At 38.0% G+C, this 19,846-nt stretch overlaps 4 protein-coding genes across 6 annotated transcripts; 3 read left to right on the top strand and 1 right to left on the bottom strand.

Moving 5' to 3' along the window:
• The first annotated feature begins 777 nt into the window (after positions 1-777).
• Positions 778-3,270, top strand: LOC111455855 (RPM1-interacting protein 4-like). Its single transcript, XM_023097482.1, has 4 exons — positions 778-929; positions 2,040-2,474; positions 2,602-2,787; positions 2,943-3,270. The coding sequence occupies exons 1-4, from the start codon at positions 924-926 to the stop codon at positions 2,973-2,975; spliced, it is 660 nt and encodes a 219-aa protein (XP_022953250.1). The 5' UTR covers positions 778-923; the 3' UTR covers positions 2,976-3,270.
• A 619-nt stretch (positions 3,271-3,889) lies between these two features.
• Positions 3,890-6,240, top strand: LOC111455794 (cell division control protein 45 homolog). The gene has a single exon (XM_023097407.1). It carries the CDS (start codon positions 4,210-4,212, stop codon positions 5,989-5,991), a length of 1,782 nt encoding a protein of 593 aa, XP_022953175.1. The 5' UTR covers positions 3,890-4,209; the 3' UTR covers positions 5,992-6,240.
• Positions 6,241-7,148: 908 nt separating this feature from the next.
• Positions 7,149-11,931, bottom strand: LOC111456523 (oleoyl-acyl carrier protein thioesterase 2, chloroplastic-like). 2 transcript variants are annotated; one of them, XM_023098417.1, is made up of 7 exons: positions 11,486-11,931; positions 10,822-10,955; positions 10,603-10,716; positions 9,160-9,255; positions 8,769-8,856; positions 8,630-8,698; positions 7,149-7,704 (listed from the first exon to the last, which is right to left on the bottom strand). In XM_023098417.1, exons 1-7 carry the CDS (start codon positions 11,816-11,818, stop codon positions 7,426-7,428), a joined length of 1,113 nt encoding a protein of 370 aa, XP_022954185.1. In that variant the 5' UTR covers positions 11,819-11,931; the 3' UTR covers positions 7,149-7,425. The 2 variants fall into 2 exon arrangements, with proteins under 2 accessions (XP_022954185.1, XP_022954186.1); XM_023098418.1 differs by lacking the exon at positions 7,149-7,704 and adding an exon at positions 8,068-8,548 and having other exon boundaries at positions 8,611-8,698.
• Positions 11,932-14,256: 2,325 nt separating this feature from the next.
• LOC111456536 (ureide permease 1-like) lies at positions 14,257-19,247 on the top strand. Of its 2 annotated transcripts, none has more exons than XM_023098443.1 (8): positions 14,257-14,407; positions 16,174-16,432; positions 16,616-16,754; positions 16,850-17,024; positions 17,917-17,948; positions 18,063-18,154; positions 18,229-18,603; positions 18,830-19,247. In XM_023098443.1, exons 2-8 carry the CDS (start codon positions 16,196-16,198, stop codon positions 18,986-18,988), a joined length of 1,209 nt encoding a protein of 402 aa, XP_022954211.1. In that variant the 5' UTR covers positions 14,257-14,407; positions 16,174-16,195; the 3' UTR covers positions 18,989-19,247. The 2 variants fall into 2 exon arrangements, with proteins under 2 accessions (XP_022954211.1, XP_022954212.1); XM_023098444.1 differs by having other exon boundaries at positions 14,260-14,407; positions 18,066-18,154.
• The last annotated feature ends 599 nt before the right edge of the window (positions 19,248-19,846 follow it).

The raw sequence follows: 19,846 nt of genomic DNA, 5'->3' as shown, positions 1-19,846 counted from the left end.
GCAGTAGACAAAAAAATTAAATTGTATGTAATTAATTCAATAATTACTAAACACTCTGTCATGATAATTACGACTAATTCATGTAATTTACCCTATTTTAAAATTGTTCTTATTTATATATAAAAATTATTAATAATATATAAGATGAGCTTTGGTTGGCCTGTTAAGCACCAAGTTTTAAAATTAATAAATAATAAAAAAAAAAAAAGTCTTGAGCCATTGTCCTTGCGAATGGAGCCAAATTTGGTTTCGTGTTCACATCACAAATAATAATAATAATAAATAATAATAGAGAAAAAAATTAATTTAAAAAAAAAAAAAAGAAGATAAAATAGCATTTAATTTTCAACCATATGACAATTGGGAATTTATTCTTCAGCCGCCTTCAACGGTCACCGTTAACTAACATTCAGCCGTCAGCTTCTCCATATCTACCGTTAACTAACCTTTTATATTATTATTATTATTATTTAATTATATATTTATTGTTTATGTTTTAATTAATTGATTTTCCAAATTATTCATTATTAAATTTAGAAATAAAGTAATGTATAAAGTAGTAATAATATAATTAAAAAAGATAATATTTTTAGAAATAGAAATTATTAGTGAGTGAACGTAGGGAAGGCGTGGAAGTAGTAAAAACAGGAAGTGGCAATATGAAACCGGAGGTCCAGGTAAAAGCCACGTCGGACAAAGACTTTTCAACGGACGGAAAGAAGAATGGTCAAAGCCCAAAGCCTAGCGATGCCGCCAGTCCATGGCCGATCAACCTCTCCCTCTCTATAAACTCCCTCTCTCTCTCTAACTACCCATTTCTCTCTCTAAAGTTGCCTCTGATATTTTTCTGATCCAACGATCAAAAACGAACCAAAACCTCATCTTTGTCTTTCCCGTCAGACCCATCACTCTGTTCTTCTTCAATGGCGGTGAGTTCTTCTATTTTCATCATCTTCTTGTTCTTCCTTGTTCTTCCTGTTCTTTTGACTTTCCTTTCTGTTTGGTTGCTGAGAAAATCCGAGAAAAATTAAGAGAAAATTGGGATTTTGTTGTTTTTAACTGTTTTGTTGAGCGGCTGTTGTACGGTACATCTGAAACTGAATTTGTTCTGTAGATCAGTTTTAATCCATCGTTTGAAGATGGGGTTTCTCTGTTCTTTGATTTAACCTTTTTGACTTTTTTTTTTTAACTCAGTGCAGTAATTGTTTAGGTAAGTGTCTAAAGATTTTAGTTCTTTTTGTTATGAATCTCGAGAATAGCATGATGTTGTCTACTAATCTACACAATGGTATGGTGTTATTTACTTTGACCGTAAGCTCCGACGGTTTTTGTTTTTGTTTATAAATTCATGATCATCCTCTAAATTAGTCGGTGAGATTCTCATCCGACAATTCTCTCCTCGAAAAAGTATATCATAGAATCTCCTCTGATGCCTATAGAGCCCTTGAACAGCTTCTCCTTAGTTGAGGCTCGATTCCTTTCTTTGGAGTCCTCACGCCCTTTGTTAGAGTCTCCCATGAGGCCTATAGTGCCCTCAAATAGCATCCCCTTAGTTGAGGCCGGACTCCTTTCTTTAGAGCCTTCCCACCTTTTGTTAGAGTCTCCTTTGAGACCTATAGAGCCCTTGAACAACCTCTGCTTAATTGAGACTCAACTCATTTTTTTAGAGGCCCTTGAACAAAGTAAACCTTTTGTTTGACACTTGAGTCAGGTTTTTTACTACACATTAGAGACTCACAACTTTTTTGTTTGATATTTGAGGATTTTATTTACATGGCTAAGTTAAAAGTATGACTCGATACAATGTTAGGAACCATAATTTACATGACTGAACGTATTGTCCACTTTAAGCATAAGCTTTCGTGATTTTGTTTTTGGTTTCTCCAAAATAACCTGTATCTATGTATTCTTTGCTTATAAATTTATGATCATCATCTAAATCATCTAAATTAGCGAATGTGAAATTCCCTCCAAACAATTTTCGAATGATTCACAATTCAATCAAATTTTGTTTTGAAAAATGGGTTTTGTTGGGACAGCAACGATCACACGTACCAGCTTTTGGAAATTGGGAAAACGAAGGGAATGTTCCATACACAGTGTTCTTCGACAAGGCCAGAAAGGGCAGAGGCGGCGGACCAATCAGAAACCCAAACGATCCTGAGGAATATCCAGAGATGTTCGCCGACAACTCCCATGAAGCTCCTCCGGTTAAACCCAACATTCCGGCACCAAAACCCACCACCCACGAGAAGAAACAGAGCCGCGAAGACGACGGTTATCACCCCTACGCCAACTCCCCTGGCCACCGTGAAAATCCCAGCCGAAAACAGAGTGGCTCAGAGTATAGCATCGACCGCTCTCCCCTCCACCGCCACGCAAAGCCATCGGGAAGAGAGAGCCCCGTGGTGGAGGGCAAGGGCTTCGACGGCGGCCATGGCAACCGTGGGAAGACCAGAATGAAGCCGGATGCTGTAAGCTTTTTGCCTTTTTTAACTTCCTTGTTCGATTATTCACCAATCAAAACAGAACCCACAAATAAATTTTAAATCTTTCTTCCTTTGGCGTTGCATTTTGAAATGGTACATTTTGGTGGTGCAGCCGGAAGGGACGGCGGTGCCGAAGTTTGGATCGTGGGATGTGAACAATCCGGCGTCGGCCGACGGTTTTACCCACATTTTTGGTAAAGTCAGGGAGGAGAAGATGGGGCCGGGAACCCCGCCGCCGCCGCATTCTTCTTCGCCGTACAACAACGTTCATAACCGAAGACCCGACGACAGCGCCAAGGTAATTCAGCTCCCTTTCTTTTCATTCTTATTAAATAAATTATAAATTATAAATTATAAATGGTATAATTAAATATTAAATTATATATTATGAGAAAATGAAATTCTTTATTATTATTTCTTATTTTAATTTTAATTTTTATAATATATTTGCAGGGAGGGTGCTTCCCATGTCTAAGAAGAAAATAAGTTTCTTGGCGTTGTTCTTATTATCCTCTATTTTCATTATTATTATTCAATTTATTTTGGAAGAAATACTTATTTACTTCTAAAATTACTTTTTGTTTTTTTTATAAAAAAAAATCGTGTAATTCTCTTATGTCTTGCCATAGTTACAGTCCCGGGTAATTTTCTTATTTGGAAACAATATAAATATGCTTTTAGGATAAGCCGAAAGCATTCTAAAACGATTTACGAGAATGTGCAAAGAGTCGTTCGCTTCTTGATTTGTGATGAAGTAAAATTTTTTGTGATTCATTTGTAAGGTCGTTAGGGCGTTGATTTGAGACACTTTTGTTTTGTTGTTGCTCTAACGGATTCATGTCGAGTTTATATTAGCACCCAAATGTTAGCCGATACGAGAAAGAAATAAATTTTAGTTCAAACTATAATAAATTTAATAAATCAACCAAAATATACTATTTTATATCATAAATCACATATATATTATAAATTATAAAATAGATAATTAATTATTTTTAATACAATAAATTTGACTTGGAAGAATTATATATCAATTACACTTCCCTCAAAAATATTAGGATTATAAATATATTTTATTTTCAAATGTATTTTTATTGAATATTTCTTTTCAAATATATTTAAATGCTTAATTAAAAAAATAATTTTACAATATTTATTATTTATTAGCATACCAAGGGGCTTCAAACTTGACAAGGATTAGATCCCATCGCCACCGTCCAAAACATCCACACACATCAACGGCCGTTGAGAACTGCCAATTCTTAAAATGAGAACGAATGTAGAGTAATATTACCCTTTGAGCGCCAAAATTTCGCGGTAGTTTCAAAAAATTTGAAAGAAATTTCATTTACAAAGCGAAATCCAAAATCTCAATCTTTTGAAACTTTCGAACCATTTTGTTCTCACAATCTTCGATTTCCCTCTCTTCTCTCTCTCTCTCTCTCAGATCTTATCGCATACAGAACCGAAAGCCGTCTCTTTTTCTCTTTTACACGTTCAGGTATTTCAAATTCATCTTCCAATCTTTTCCCTTCTGCTCGAGAATTCGAGGATTGTAGCTTTTTCTTCTTTCTATTTGGTGCTGTATTGATTCTAGGCGGATTCAAGAAGCTAATTCGGTTAGTATTTGATCCGAATTTGAAATTTTTATCTGGATTTTTGAAGTTCTGCGGTGGAATTTTGTTTTGTGTTTGTTTCTGGATGTTCGATTGAAGGGATTATGGTGAGGGAACAACGAGTTGAATCGTTTTATACTAAGCTTCGTGAATCTGTGGCGGCTTCTTCTTTGTCTCCTCTACTTATTTTTCCATCCACTTCTGATGTAGATTCTCTCTGTGCCTTGAAAATTATTTTTCAAGTTCTTGAATCCGATTCGGTTCGCTACGCTTGTTATCCCGTGTCTTCTTTTCAAGAAATTCATAAATATGCTGGTCCTAGTTTGACTTCCTCGTCTGCTGATCCCATTTCGATCCTTTTGATTAATTGGGGTTGTCATCGAGATCTTCGGAAGGTTTTGAGTTTAGGTCCGGCTGCTCGTGTGTTTGTTGTTGATAGTCATCGCCCAATTCATCTTCACAATCTAAGTGATCAGAATGAACAAGTGGTTGTGCTTTATACGAAAGACGACGAGCTCCAGGCTGATTTGGCTTATGATTTTGACGTTTCTGCTTTGGCGAGTGCGAGCGATTTGAACAGCGATGATGAGATTGATGAGGAATTGGATAGTGACGACGACAATGATAGCGAAAGCGACGACGAAGAGAGACGTGGATCAAGGAAAAGGAGAAGGGTTGAAAAGGAAAATGAGGATGACCCTGTTCAGATATTTAGGAAATTGAAACGGGGATACTATCAAATGGGTACCTTCCATGGTAGGCCTTCAGGGTGTTTGATGTATGACCTATCTCATTCGTTGAGGAAGAACACGAATGAATTACTGTGGCTGGCTTGTGTGTCTTTAACAGATCAGTTTGTTCATGAAAGATTGACGGAGGAGAGGTACCAAGCTGGGGTTATGGAGCTAGAACAACACATAAACAGTTCAGGAAACTTGAATGCTGTTAACTCAGTTACTCTTAAAGATGGCACCAAGATCCGAGCCCCTGATGCATCTAGAATCACTTATGATGATGAACCCAGACTAATGCTCTTACAGGAGTGGAATTTGTTTGATTCAATGCTTTGTTCTTCATACATTGCAACCAAGTTAAAGACATGGAGTGACAATGGAATGAAGAAGCTCAAATTGCTTCTAGCACGTATGGGGTTTGCACTTGTGGATTGCCAACAAAAGTTCCAATACATGAATATCGAAGTGAAACGAAAGATGAAAGACGAATTCGAGCGATACCTTCCCGAATACGGCCTAACGGATTTCTACTACAGAAGTTTCTTGAGGTTACATGGTTATAGCTCAAAAGTGTCAGCAGCAGATGTAGTATATGGGGTCACTGCATTGCTCGAGTCCTTTGTCAAATCGGATGGCACTAGTGCTTCCAAACAGTTCGGAGTAGCTTATGATGCATTATCATTGGGCAATCTTGACAAGCTCAAAGATGGAATGCAGCAGGCAATCAAGGTCCAGAGATCAATTCTTAGACAGGGGAGCTCTGCAATTACAAAGAGTGGTTGCATAAGAAGTGGTAGGAAATTTCGTTGGGTGAAGCTTGAAGATTCCGTAGACACCAAATTGTTGGGATATCCTCAAGCACTCACGAAGTTCTGCTACTTTATAATGGATGCATTGCGAGAGAAAGGAGCCAGAATGAAGCCTTTGCTATGTGCTTGCATATCTCAAGAGCCCAACAAAGTATTGATCGTTGGAGTTTGTGGGAAGCCGAGGCTGGGGGCATCTCAAGGCAATGCATTTGGGAGAGCATTCCGGAATGCGGCGGAGGAAATTGGCGGAGAGTTTTTCCACGAGATGTTTGAATCTTCATGGATTCTTCTTGAAAAAACTTCAGTCAACTCTTTCATGGTCAGATTGACTCAGAAGCTCTAGTAAGTTTCTTCTTTTTCCTCCATTTCTATGGCATATCTGTGAAGATTTCAATAACTGATGTGCCTACTTACCAGTTTCATTATAGCATCAGTTGTAGTGATGATGATTTAATTTCCTTAAAATCCCATTGATTAGTTACTTGTTATGTTCAAGTATAACATTATCTGGAAGTGTTTTCTTGTCCTTTTTCTTAGAGCTTTCATGTAACTTCATCTTTCACTAGACTATTGAATATAAATTATTTGTACTAATTTTAGATGATGTTATGATTCATTGTTTCCCTTGAAACTTCAATGTATTTTTGAAATATCTGTTCATGGCAGTATGGCATCAATGTATTTTTGAAATATCTGTTCATGGCAGTATGGCATGAGGTTCTTGTGATGTCCCACATTGGTCGGGGAGGAAAACAAACCACTATTTATAAGGGTGTAGAAACCTTCTCCTAGCAGATGCATTTTAAAGCCTTGAGGAGAAGTCCGGAAGGGAAAAGCCAAAGAGGACAATATCTGTTAGCGGTGGATTTGGGTCGTTACAAATGGTATCAAAGCCAGATATCGGACGATGTGGCAGCCTTCTCGCTGTTTCTCGAAGGGGGGTAGACACGAGGCGGTGTGCCAATAAGGACGTTGGGCCCTAAAGGGGGGTGGATTTGGGGGTGGTCCCACGTCGATTAGAGGAAGGAAAGAGTGCCAGCGAGGACGCTGACCCCGAAGGGGGGTAGATTGTGATGTCCCACATTGGTTGGGAAGGAGAACAAACCACCCTTTATAAGGGTGTGCTTGCTGGCCCCGAAAGTGGGTGGATTGTGAGTGATGTCCCACATTAGTTGGGGAGGAGAACAAATCACCATTTATAAAGGTGTGGAAACCTTCATCTAGCAGACGCATTTTAAATTCTTGAGAGGAAGCTCGAAAGGAAAAGTCCAAAGAAGATAATATCTGCTAGCGGTGAATCTGGGTCGTTCCAGTTCTAATTTTTATACTATTTAAGTTAATAGAGTGGAAAACTAAAAGTCAATCGACTTCCTCTAAAAATTTAGAGTCGAAATCGATGTAATTTTAAATTTTCCTATGGATAGATATTAAGAGAAACAAAATTTTGAATCTACATCCATTATTAAAAAACAACCACATTAAAAAGGAAAAAGAAAAAAATCAGAAAGAATCCATTCTTGGTTCTTATTGCCTGCTAACAAATTTTACATCACAACACAAATCAGACATGTCAAGGGGAAGATGATTATATCCTGTTCATAGTACATACATTCAACTTGCTGACTCTATTAGACTGATTCTAGACTCCACACTTCATAGTTCTACAACCAACAGTTTGACAGAAACAAAAACAAAATTTGAAAGGAGGAAAGTGATAAAAGTGGACACAAAAGAAAGCTAAACTTATCACATAATATCGATCACAGACCTATTACCCTCATCTCTGTTGTTTCTTCCTCCACACAGTGCGTCCTCGGTTGATTTCAAGTCCATCACTGGACAACCTTAGTAGATGCAAAAATTGACGGCTATCTTGTTTGTCACTGGAAATGTAGCCATTTGATCCATTGAGCTCTGAAACTGCTTCATTGCCACCATTCTCGACTTCCTCCACACTTGTAAGGGAATCCACGAGATCGTCTTGTTGGCATTCTCGTCTATAGTCTAATGTAATTGTCTGAAGTTCATGGCTATTGATGGTTTCTTGAGGCATACTCTGTCATAGATCCATCATATATCATGATTATGTTATAGTTATGATGGAATCGCATGGGATATAATCAACTTGAAATCACTATCCTGAAGGTGACTTTAAAGTGACCATCCAAACTGAACAAGAGTGAGCTTCATCAGCATGCCTAACCGCTTCCTTTTCCTTTATTCTATGTCATTTTTATCAAACAAAGGCGATCCAATGATGTTAATAAAACTATTTGGTGCCATTACATTCACAATATCCCTTCACTTTTCATTCTGCTTTCTTCTTCCTACTACTACTTTTCATTTCTTCTATTTTCCAAATCAAACTGAGAAATCCTCCCCTAACTTTGGAGGATGGCATCCTCCCCACATCTTCCTCTCTACTTATCTAGAAGGCAGGGTCACTCTTGTAGTGTCAGTGTCCGACATAGACAAGCTTCACCGACATGCGCCTTACACAGACAAAAGCTTGGACACCAACCGAACACAGATGTACTTGAACCGACATCCGACACATTTTAATAAAAGATTGAATGTCTCCCTGTCCAACTTTTTATGAAATTGAAATGTGGTCGTTTCTATGTCATCATATCTATGATGCATGTTCATGTCCATGCTTCGTAGCCATTTCATTTTCATTTCAACAAAATGGCAATATTAAACCAAACAGTGTAAACTCGAATGTTAGCATTCTCCTGACAGAAATAATTATGAAAATTAAAAATAGATTTTTTCCTAACAAGGACCGTGTAACCTTATGTTGTATCACCATTAAAAAAATAAAGAAAACAAGTACAAGAAAAAAACAAAAAAAGACCATTACTCCTGACCAGTATAGTATTTAGGGAATTCTAAAGAAAAGGGTCGGAATTTTTTGGGACCATTTTTGCATTGCAGCATAAAAGAATTTTTTTTGAGAAAATAGGAACAAGTATACTAACCTCCAGAACCCATCCAATGTAGGTGACGTTATTGACATGCTGATTCATGTCCAAATCTGCCCTCCTAGGCTGAAATAAAAAGCACGTTCACAATCTGGAAGAATTGGAAAAGTTTGGACCTAATGTTCTTAACTCTTACCATTAGTCCAAGTCTGGAATAGTGACCAGGGTCTTCAAGTTTTGGAATTTTCTTCAAGCTACTATTATTCTCCTCCGGGAATGCTAGCCTGGACAAAAAGGAATAGAAAGCCTATTGCCATATCAGCGATTTTCTTTACAAAGGTTCTTTTTGCAGAATGCCTCACGAATAATCACGGCTTTACAAACAAAGAAAAGTTCAATAATTTTAGGTTAACAAACAGTAATTTGTATTATGCTAACATGCATATAACTCCAGAAAACCAATTCCAAATTAACCTAACCATGTCATGTTGCAAATTAAGACTTCCATAGATTTTTTTTTCCTGAACGACAGTACTGTCGACAATGGCTATTCAAAATTTAGATCACCAAGGAGAAAAGGCACCTACCTGAGATCTCTTGGACAATGAACCAAATATTCATCACGAACATCATCGCTGACTTTCTGGAGTCGTCTAGTGTCTTGGTTCATCATCACCCACTTACTAAAAACATTAATAAGCAAGTCATCAGGTAGAATACAAACAATGAGATGTAATGCAAAATGAAATTAAGAATAAAAAAAAAATAGAACACAAGAATGAGGATAGTTTCACTCTCTTGAGGATAAGCAGAATGGGATAAGTGACATAAAAACGATACATGTGTTAATATGCCATGATTATTCGTAACAAGCCCTTTCCATCCTTCTGGATGATGCACCATGCAACCCATTATCAGACAGAAAATTTTTATTGGGGTGGGGCAACCACAAGAACCAGACAACTGTGCGTCAATAATGGTAAAACTTGCTTTATCACTGATGATAACTATGGTTCATGGTCAAGACCAAATTTGGCATCTCTCAATAGCAGTGAAGAGCTAGAAGGTACCTTTTGTGGAATTCTATCATTCTTTCATCTTTCCTCAAGTGGATCACTTCCAACAGCTATGATAACGTGACTAAACAACTATAAGCACTGAACTAAATCGAAATATCCTAAGTTTTATTTACAAAGTATAAGAACTGATTTTGACTGTGGTACCTTGATTTGGACAATGTTTTACCAAACCAGAAATTAGCTGACCCAAAAATTAAAAATCTAGTTCAGGCCGACCTTGTATCTGAAAACACATATTTTAAGTGGTTAATAGCCCTTTACTTCTAGGTGTGACTAGTGGGTTAAAAGCATCAACCTTTTCTCCATCGGTAGATTTATGTTAAACACCATTGAGAATTCCGAATTAGAAGAGCATTTATTATTGGACTAATACCATCTCTACTTTGACCGATTTATGAGTTAGGCAGAGTTTATGACTCCTTTATGATAAACATGTAGTCTGATTTCAATCAAAGATAACTATTAGAAACTTGGACAAGAAGTACAACCAAAACGATAAACATCAAGGCTTGTAAAGTGTTCATATCTAGACCGTGGAATCTGAACCAAGCCGTTACCATTTGGTACATATCTTTCCAAATTTGCGAGGATGGTATAAGGTTAGAACACTCCATCAGCAATTGACATGCAATTTTATTTCTAAAACAGTAAAAAGAACAACATAGAGTACTTTCAATTTCCAGTCGCACATATTCATCCTGAAAGACTACGAACACGAACCAGAATTTTTAGGTATGCAACAAATTGTAATTTCAATAAAACAACCTTGTAAAGTTCAAGAAAGTAACAGTTCAAAGAACAAATAATCCCAAGAACAGATAGGATATCAGTTCATGCATATTATAGTATGTATAACTGATCTTGGAATGAGAAGGTATTCGTAACTCCTGCAGTTTCTTACTTTCAAAATTTCAAAAGAAATTAATAATAGAACAATAGCCAATTATGCACCTTGTTGCTCTTCCTATAACTTGACCAGTGGCATAATCTTTAAGTATCCAATCACGTCTAGTTCCGATTCTCCCTTCCCCTTGACACCATGTCTCAATTTCAACCACATCACCCCTACGTCAAATGACAATATGTAAATTAGTACAAGAAAACATGGGAAATTCAAAAGAAGCAGAATTTGGATCAAAATTCAAAATGACAGCGGAAGAAGGGACTCACCACGCTGGATATTTGTAAATTTCAATGTGCATGCGTGCGGTTACCCATATGAGATGTAATTTCCTCATGGTGGGGGTTGTGGCGAAACCATCTGTGGAAAACCCAACACCCTGAGCATGGTTGCAACCAACCTCCTGCATGAAGAATTCATCAAAGGCAAACTCTGTAAATATACAAGTGGGATGTTTGAAGAACTATCATCAAACTTAATGCCATAAGTAAACATTCTGAGTAAGAATGCAAGAAAGAAAATAATTCCAAAGAACTAATTAAGTAAGGCCCATAGGCATACAAAAGGAAGAGATTAAGAGGATTTTGTCAGTTTCCGTTGCTGAAAGAAAAGAACACGTGCATCCATGACAAGCCAAAATTAATACGGAAAGGAATCAAGAAGAGAAAGCTACAGAACCAAATGGCAAAAAGTTAAAACAATTAAACATGCAGGACCAGAAAGCCATCGAAATTTACGGATATTGCTTCCTGAAAGGGTGAATGAAAAATTCCAAAAAACAATGAAGCAATTAAAGCTAATAATAGATGATCGAATTGAATTTTCAGTAACATGTGACACATCCAGAGAATGCCAGAAAAAAGGAAATCAGGCGCGAACGAATCAAATTCAAATAATGCAGCAAGAATCGGAAACAAGAACGAGAGGAACTACCTGCAAGAGATTAGCAATAGTTTCAACAGTGGCGGTCTTGTTGATTCCAACCTCGTAACACCGCACAATAAATTTCTCCTTATAAGACAATCCGTCTTCAACCAAGGTTCCAAGGCGAAGGCGGTCCGCCAAGCTTCCAGAACCACTCTGAACACAAGGTTCACCTTTATCGGAGACAAGTGCGGCCACAACCGGAGGTCTGGTCAACGACGCACACCGAGTGGCAGCGTTTCGCCGGCGGAAGGAGGAGAACAGTGGTGCAGATGGTGGAAGGAATCTACATTGGGAGAGGACATGGATTTGGTCAGTCACATTGCAAGGAACCTTCAACATATCTGAGAGAGAGAGAGATAAAGGATAGAGAAAATGGAGGTTCAATAATTTTCTCTCTCTAGATTGCAGAGGAAAGTTTTTCTCCTTTCTCCCACCCTCTCGATTTCGGTCAGTTTCTTCTTTGGTGTGACGGCGTCGATGGGACCGAGGAAGTCGAAAGTACGATAATACCCTTGGAGTTGGATCAAATTACGGAATTGGTATGAGCGCGTGGTTGGTTATTTTTCATTTATCTTAAAATAAATAAATAAATAACAAATTCATTGTATTGTTATTAGATTTATCCAAATAAACTGAATGTCAAAAGTCCCTTAAATGTACGGATGAAGATGAAAGTGGGCCCCAACTTAACCGTCTATGAGTCAACTTATAAGTCAAAAGTCTACCATGTGTCGGGATTGACAAAATCTCGAAGTAAATAAATACATAATTATGACTCAATTAAATGTGTACGTCTAATTTAACTACGACATGCATTGTAACAATATGTATTACTCTTTAAATTGTTGGCTCTCCACTATTCTTGGACTTTATGGTCTAAACGAGCTATTCTGTGGCACATGCGTGTATTATAGCGTAGGTGAAGATTATTAGATGAGTGGTCTCGGATTGTCTTCTTTTGAAAAGGGTCTGGACAGTATAGGTGTGTTGGTATTGCGTCTTAGCCCATGGGTCAAAGGTTGGATTATACTCCTGCTAGCTGGAACAGCGTCTGTTGTAAATAGTTTAGTATGGACATGGGAGAGTCTGATGCTTGAGTGAACTCAGATGGATGGATGTTCGGGATGTCCCAGTGAGATAATCGACACATAGGTCAGTTCCCAACAAATGTGTCTGAACAAGCCTAGATGCATGATGTGTACCGAGACGTAGGATGACATCACGATGCACGAATCATGTTGTTGGGAGCTAAGACGACAATCTGTGTCGTACACGATTGAACATGCACGCACGAACGACGTGTGTAGCCGAACAAGCTTGGATTCTGCACGAGCTGTGTTCGGTTGACGAAGGCAAACCTCATTGATGGTCTAATGAAGCCACAAAGTCAAGCGAAAAATATGAATAGGATTTGAATTCTCCTTAAGACTTATCGTGAGCGTGTCAAGATCATAACGCTGCACGGTTGAAAATGTACGACCGTGACAGTTGTGACATTCTTAAAAGGTTTATCCGACACTTACGTCGTCTCTAGAATCTTCTTCCAACACCTATAAATAAAGGTGTTCACCACATGCAATGAAGCTTGAATTGAGCAAAACGTGATAGCACTCTCCATTGCAAAATCTAGTCTTCTCTATTTCATTGCCTCCAAGCTCAGGTCAGTCAGGTGATGAATTATGTATTATTTTCTCTCTCATTTAGTCGTTTCTCTCTCTTCCCTCTCCCCTCCCGCCGTCGCTCCAGTCCTGAAACCTACCGCCGTCCATGGCAGATCTCCGCCACCTGCAACTTTCTTCAGATTTCCGGCGAGGAATTAATGAGAGAGAACCGAATTTTTTAATAGGCAGGAGAGAGAAGTAATATAAACGTATTGCGCGAGGGTAAATTAGGTATTACGAAAAGTTACCTGAGATGTCAAGCCGACAAATTTTGAATTTTAATTAAATATTTTATATTACATTGTCTTTTTACTCTTTTACCCCTCTCATTATTTTCTTAAAAATTTATTTTATATTATTATTTAAAATTTTAATAATAATATTAAAATTAACAATCTTACCCATTTCTTACAATTAACCGGTCAATCATTGACTCGAATTCTCGTCATTCTCACAATTTTAAAATGTGTCTATTAAGGAGAGATTGTCAAAATTTAGTGTAACTTATTGCTAGTTTGAATTAATTATCGTGTCTACTAAGGTGAAATTCTCACAATTTAGTACAACTTATTGCTAATTTTAATTATTCATGAAATATACGGGAAATATTCACAATCGGTTAATATTTGAATAATATATTAGTTATAGAATATATTTAATATTTCTTTTATGATTTAATTAGTAGTATATTTTATTTTATTCTCAAGATTTAGTTAGTTTATATTTTATTACTTATTGGTATTAGTGGGTGACTTGTATCGTATTTAACTATTGAACCTTCTATCTCAATTCTATTTTTTCTGTATTGTTTACTTTTAATAATATTTTCAGATCTATTTATACTTTTGAGTGCGATAGATATTGTGTCAGAGATTTCCACTCATGTACAAAATGTTTCGTATCTAACCGATCTGTGATCTCATACTGTTTTAAGAAAAAAAGTATAGTTTTTAAAATTTTAAATTCATGATGAGAAAAATCATATCTTAAACAATATGAAGCCCGTAAAACGACGAGTGCTTATCGTATCGGAGTCGTGTGTTAGATAGCTAAATGGCTTACTTTATTGCACTTTAAATTAAATGGGAACGGAATCGTTGACGATTGTGTGTAACCTGCAAACACTGATATCAATAGAATCATCCTTTTAGATACCAATTTGTAGGCATGTGCGTGGACTTCCATTCCCAACGGCGATTCATAATCATCTCCCTACCTTACTGGCGTCCTCTATACATTTTGCCCTTTACTTCTCTCCCATCGATTGGTTCGTTTCTTACCCATTTTTTTAGTGTGAGAGATTCAGTGTTTCTCTGTTTCTGAACTGTGATCTTCAACTTGGAATTTTGGCTTGATCTTGATTTGTTTTCTTGCTACCATCTTGCTTGTTCGAGTTATGATTCGACCGGTAATCGTAACTTGTTTTGTTTTGTTTGTTTAGTTGTACGGATTTGAACTTCTGACTTTTGGTCGAGATTATCTTTTAAATACTTGAGTTATGCACGGATTGTTATTTGGGTTATTTGTTTTTTGAGTTTGAAAGTATATCAAAGTAGAGATTTGAAGTTGAGAACGACGTTCGAGTTGTTCGAGTTGTATGTGTTAAGATTATAGCTAGCGTAAGTCATGATCAGACTCTTTTTTTCAGTAGGATTGGATTTACTTTGATAGAACTTGATGAACAAGGAGTAAGACTTTCCAACGTTTTGTGAACCTTGCTTCTTCTTTAACTTTTGCTGTTTTTTTTTCTTGGAGGAAGTGATTGATATTGAAAAAAGTTTTAGTTTGTCTAGTCAATCAACTAGTCCACTCCTGAATTTCCTATAGTGTAGTGTGAGATTTCATGTCGGTTGGAGAGGGGAACGAAACATTGCTTATAAGGTTGTGGAAACCTCTCCCTAGTAGATGTATTTTAAAGCTGTGAAGCTGACGGCAATATGTAACGGGCCAAAGCGGACAATATTTGCTAGCGGTGGGCTTGGGTTGTCACAAATGGTATCAGAGCCAGAGACCGGGCGATGTGCCAATGAGGACGTTGGCCCCCAAGGGGGGTGGATTGTGAGATCCCACATCGGTTGGAGAGGGGAACAAAACATTCCTTATGAAGGTGTGGAAACCTCTCCCTAATAGACGCGTTTTAAAACCTTGAGGGGAAGCCCAGAAAGAAAAGTTCAAAGAGGACAATGTTTGTTGGTGGTGGGCTTGGATAGTTAAAAATGGTATCAGAGCCAGACACCGGACGATGTGTCAGCGAGGATGTTGGGCCCCAAGGGGGTGGATTGTGAAATCCCACATCAGTTGGGAAGGGGAACAAAACATTCCTTATAAGGGTGTGAAAACCTCTCCCTAACATACGCGTTTAAAAACCTTAAGGGGCCCTAGAAGGAAAAACCCAAAGAGACAATTCTACTAACGGTGGGCTTGGACTGTTACAAATGGTATCAGAACCAGACACCGGACGATGTGCTAGTGAGGACATTAGGCCCCCAAGAGGGGTGGATTGTAAGACCCACATCAGTTGGAGAGGGGAACGAAACATTCCTTATAAGGGTGTGAAAACCTCTTCCTAATAGACACGTTTAAAAACCTTGAGGGGAACCACAGAAGAAAAAGCCCAAAGAGGACAATATTTGCTAGCGGTGGGCTTGAGCTGTTACAAATGGTATCAGAACCAGACATCGGGCAATGTGCTAACGAGGATGTTGGCCCCCAAGGGGGTGGATTTTGAGATCTCACATCAGTTGGAGAGGAGAACGAAACATTCCTTATAAAGGTGTGGAAACCTCTCCCCAAACAGACGCGTTTAAAAATCTTGAGGGAAACTCCAGAAGAAAAAGCCTAAAGAGGTGGGCTTGAGCGGTCGTGTGGTAATTTAGAATCCTCCCTTGTGTCTCAAAACTACGACGCCTCATCGACCTATACTCACGTTGTCATTTAACTATCTTTAACTTTTAGGTGAAAGTTATAACACAAAAACTCGTTGATGTTATACTTAGATTGAGATTATAACGATCCGTGATTGATTATGTGCAGGATTCATTTGGAGGTGAAAAAGATGTATGTGGTGGAGAGTAAAGAAGGTGCTATAGCATGTATGGTGTTAGCACTCTTGTTCTTGGGAACATGGCCTGCACTTTTGACTCTCCTTGAACGACGAGGGCGCCTTCCTCAGCACACATATCTTGATTACTCCATAACCAACTTATTAGCTGCTGTAATCATCGCCTTAACCTTTGGTGAGATTGGAAACAGCTCTAATGATCATCCAAATTTTATTCAACAGCTTTCTCAGGTTAATTTCTTTACCCTTAAACCTTTCATCCCATAGTATTTTGACCCTATTAATGACATAGTTTCGAGTATGTATACCGCTAATAAGAGCACGATTTCAAGTTATTTAAGGACCGAAATGAACGAACTTGAACGTTTAGGGACCTTAATAGGTTTATAATGTTTAAAACTTTGTTATATGCAGGATAATTGGAGTTCTGTCATGTTTGCTATGGCAGGTGGTATTGTTCTAAGCCTTGGAAATCTTTCAACTCAGTATGCTTGGGCTTTTGTTGGTTTGTCAGTGACAGAAGTGATCACTTCAAGTATAACAGTTGTTATAGGTCCATTTCTCTTTATATATCTTTCAAATGAATGAATCTAATCCATCAGTGTTGAATATGGTACTAAACAATATGTACACTGCTTCTTGTAATAGGTACAACATTGAACTACTTTCTTGATGACAAAATCAATAAAGCTCAGATACTTTTCCCTGGTGTTGCTTGCTTTTTGATTGCTGTTTGTCTTGGCTCTGCTGTTCACTCATCCAACGCAGCTGATAACAAAGCAAAACTCGAAACTTTGTCGGTTGATACGAACAAAGGATCTAAGTATGTTTTCGTAGTTTTGTTGAGCCTGTGATCTTGTTCATTTTATATAGTGTGAGATCCTATATTGGTTGGAGAGCGGAATGGAACATTCATTATATGGTTGTGGAAACCTCTCTCTAGCGGACGCGTTTTGAAACCGTGAGGCTGATGGCGATATGTAATGAGCCAGAATGGATAATATTTGCTAGTGGTGAGCTTGAGCTGTTATGAATGGTATTAGAGCTAGACACCGAGTGGTGTGCCAACGAGGACGTTGGGCTCCTAAAGGGTTGGATTGTGAGATCCCATGTTGGTTGGAGAGAGGAACGAAACATTCCTTATAAGGTTGTGGAAATCTCTCCCTAGCAGACGCGTTTTAAAACCGTGAAGCTGATGGCGATACGTAACAAGCCAAAACGGACAATATTTGTTAGCAGTGGGCTTGGACTATTATAAATGGTATCAGAGCTAGAGACTGAGTGGTGTGCCAGCAAGGACGCTAGGCCCCTAAGGGGGTGGATTGTGAGATCCCACATCAGTTGGAGAGGGGAACAAAACATTCCGCCCGACACTGAGCGGTGTGCCAGCAAGGACGTTGGCTTCCCTAGGGAGGTGGATTGTGAGATCCCATATCGATAGGAGAGGGGAACAAAACATTCCTTGTAAGGGTGTGAGATCCCACATCGGTTGGAAAGAGGAACAAAATATTCCTCTTATAAGGTTGTGGAAACCTCCCTAACAGACATGTCTTAAAACCATGAGACGAACGGTGACACGTAACGAGCCAAAGCGGACAATATTTGTTAGCAGTGAGCTTAGGTCGTTACACATAATTTGTTCGTTTTTTAATAGAAATATTAATCGATTTGACTATTCATATACATATCTGTTTGATAATATCCATTTTTGACAGCACAACTGATGTTCCTCCGAAGTCAAGCCAGGGTAAATCTTTTAATTTAGAGCTTCATGATAGCCTTTCAGTCATCCTTCTGTAATGAACAATAGAAGTTCGTGGCTTCCTGTGTTATAAATTTGATATCTATATGGTTGAATCAGCAGACTTGGAAAGTGCTGATTATTCTTCATTGAAGCCAAAAGCTGGGACTGCAGATTTTCTTGTTCAACTTGAGAATAGAAGATCCATTAAGGTATGTAATGATACAAAGGGAAATAAATGTGATTCAAATAACATGTTCTAAATTATACAAATTCAAACTTGCAGGTGTTTGGTAAGAGCACAGTAATTGGATTGTTCATAACTTTCTTTGCTGGTGTTTGCTTTTCTCTCTTCTCCCCTGCATTCAATTTGGCAACAAACGATCAATGGCACACTCTAAAGGATGGCGTTCCGCACTTGGCGGTCTACACTGCGTTCTTCTACTTCTCGGTCTCTTGTTTCGTCATAGCCATTGTTCTCAACGTCGTCTTCCTTTACCGCCCTGTACTTAACTCGCCAAAAACAACATTCAAGGCATATGTGAATGACTGGAATGGTAGAGGATGGGCCTTCTTGGCTGGATTCTTGTGTGGCTTTGGCAATGGTCTGCAATTTATGGGTGGTCAAGCTGCTGGTTATGCAGCAGCAGATGCTGTGCAGGTCACTTCTTTGCTCCAAATGCTTTACTTTCAAGATTTTTGGTTCAGTCCTTTCAAAACATTCATCCATCTTAAACCTGTAATGTAAAGTGATAAAGTGAGTGTAGTGTCGTGTTGAAACTGTGAATATATTGTTGTCAACCTGAATTTAGCTCAACTAGCCAAGAGATACATATCTTCGAAAAAGTCATTTATATTGTTTTTTGGATTTCTAATGGTTGTTTCAGGCGCTTCCACTCGTGAGCACGTTTTGGGGAATCCTTCTATTTGGAGAATACCGTAGATCGTCGAAGAAAACATATGCTTTGCTCATCAGCATGTTGTTAATGTTCATGGTGGCTGTTGGGGTCCTAATGGCTTCGTCAGGACATAGAACTGAAAGTTGATATTGCAAAAGCGTAGAAGAACTGTACAAAATGAAAGCACATCTTCAAAACTCACAAGGAAATTATCACAGCCTTAGATACCATACTAAAACAAAAGCCTCATGATAGTTGTAGAATGATTCAGTAATAGAAGGCAATCACTGTTGTCCAAAATGTGGAAATTGTTCCTCTGTAGAATGTAATAATATTTCAGAAACTTTGTGTAATAAAGTATACAGTTTTCACAGAAATGGGATTGGTTTTCTGTCTCGGAATGAAAGAGATCTGGCTTGTAATTGTTGTACCGTAATGCCACAACCAAAAATTTATGATACCCAATTGTTGTAACAAAAGCAGAAGCAAGATTGATCGCACTCACTCACCCACAAATAAAAATTAAACAAAGAGACAAAGATTAATGTGATTCGAAGAGAGAAATTCCCCTCCTTCACGGGTGGCAGCCAATCACTATAACTGAAGTGTTTATAAGTGTATCTCTTGAACTCTTACCCTACAAAGTCTCTCAACAAAGTTCGTCCCAATTACCTTTAGGCAAATACAAAATGACATTGATTCCACGCCTCAAAACAAGGCTAGATAAGCCTTTATATAAGCATAACAATACTAATTCTCATACCTGAACCAAATAAATAAGAATATGAACTAAAAGGAATATGAATTAAAAGAGAGTTATGAACCAAAATAAATAAGAATATGAGCCATTAAAGGTTATGAACTAAATGAGAGTTATGACAATACATTCATAGTTATGACTTAAGCCAAGCCAAGCGCAAAAGCCCCACACTGAGACACCAGAGAGGCAACAAAAACTCCTGTTTCCCTTCTGCAGTGAGGTTGCTGCAAACAACTCAGTCGAAG

The sequence above is a fragment of the Cucurbita moschata genome, unplaced genomic scaffold (assembly GCF_002738365.1).
Source record: "Cucurbita moschata cultivar Rifu unplaced genomic scaffold, Cmos_1.0 Cmo_Scf00018, whole genome shotgun sequence".
In the NCBI taxonomy this organism is placed as follows: Eukaryota; Viridiplantae; Streptophyta; class Magnoliopsida; order Cucurbitales; family Cucurbitaceae; genus Cucurbita; species Cucurbita moschata.
Note: the sequence above shows the minus strand (reverse complement) of the source record. Positions and strands in the feature narration are given on the sequence as shown.

Bases quoted from the DNA above. Each gene is read 5' to 3' on its own strand.
- LOC111456523 (XM_023098417.1), bottom strand. From the start codon at position 11,818: ATGTTGAAGGTTCCTTGCAATGTGACTGACCAAATCCATGTCCTCTCC. The intron at 10,956-11,485 runs GTAGTTCCTCTC...TTCTTCATGCAG, and splicing joins CTATTGCTAATCTCTTGCAG to GAGGTTGGTTGCAACCATGC. The intron at 10,717-10,821 runs GTGAGTCCCTTC...CATTTGACGTAG, and splicing joins ATTTACAAATATCCAGCGTG to GGGTGATGTGGTTGAAATTG.
- LOC111456536 (XM_023098443.1), top strand. From the start codon at position 16,196: ATGTATGTGGTGGAGAGTAAAGAAGGTGCTATAGCATGTATGGTGTTA. The intron at 16,433-16,615 runs GTTAATTTCTTT...TGTTATATGCAG, and splicing joins TTATTCAACAGCTTTCTCAG to GATAATTGGAGTTCTGTCAT. The intron at 16,755-16,849 runs GTCCATTTCTCT...TTCTTGTAATAG, and splicing joins AAGTATAACAGTTGTTATAG to GTACAACATTGAACTACTTT.
- LOC111455855 (XM_023097482.1), top strand. The intron at 2,475-2,601 runs GTAAGCTTTTTG...TTGGTGGTGCAG, and splicing joins CCAGAATGAAGCCGGATGCT to CCGGAAGGGACGGCGGTGCC. The intron at 2,788-2,942 runs GTAATTCAGCTC...ATATATTTGCAG, and splicing joins GACCCGACGACAGCGCCAAG to GGAGGGTGCTTCCCATGTCT.
- LOC111455794 (XM_023097407.1), top strand. From the start codon at position 4,210: ATGGTGAGGGAACAACGAGTTGAATCGTTTTATACTAAGCTTCGTGAA.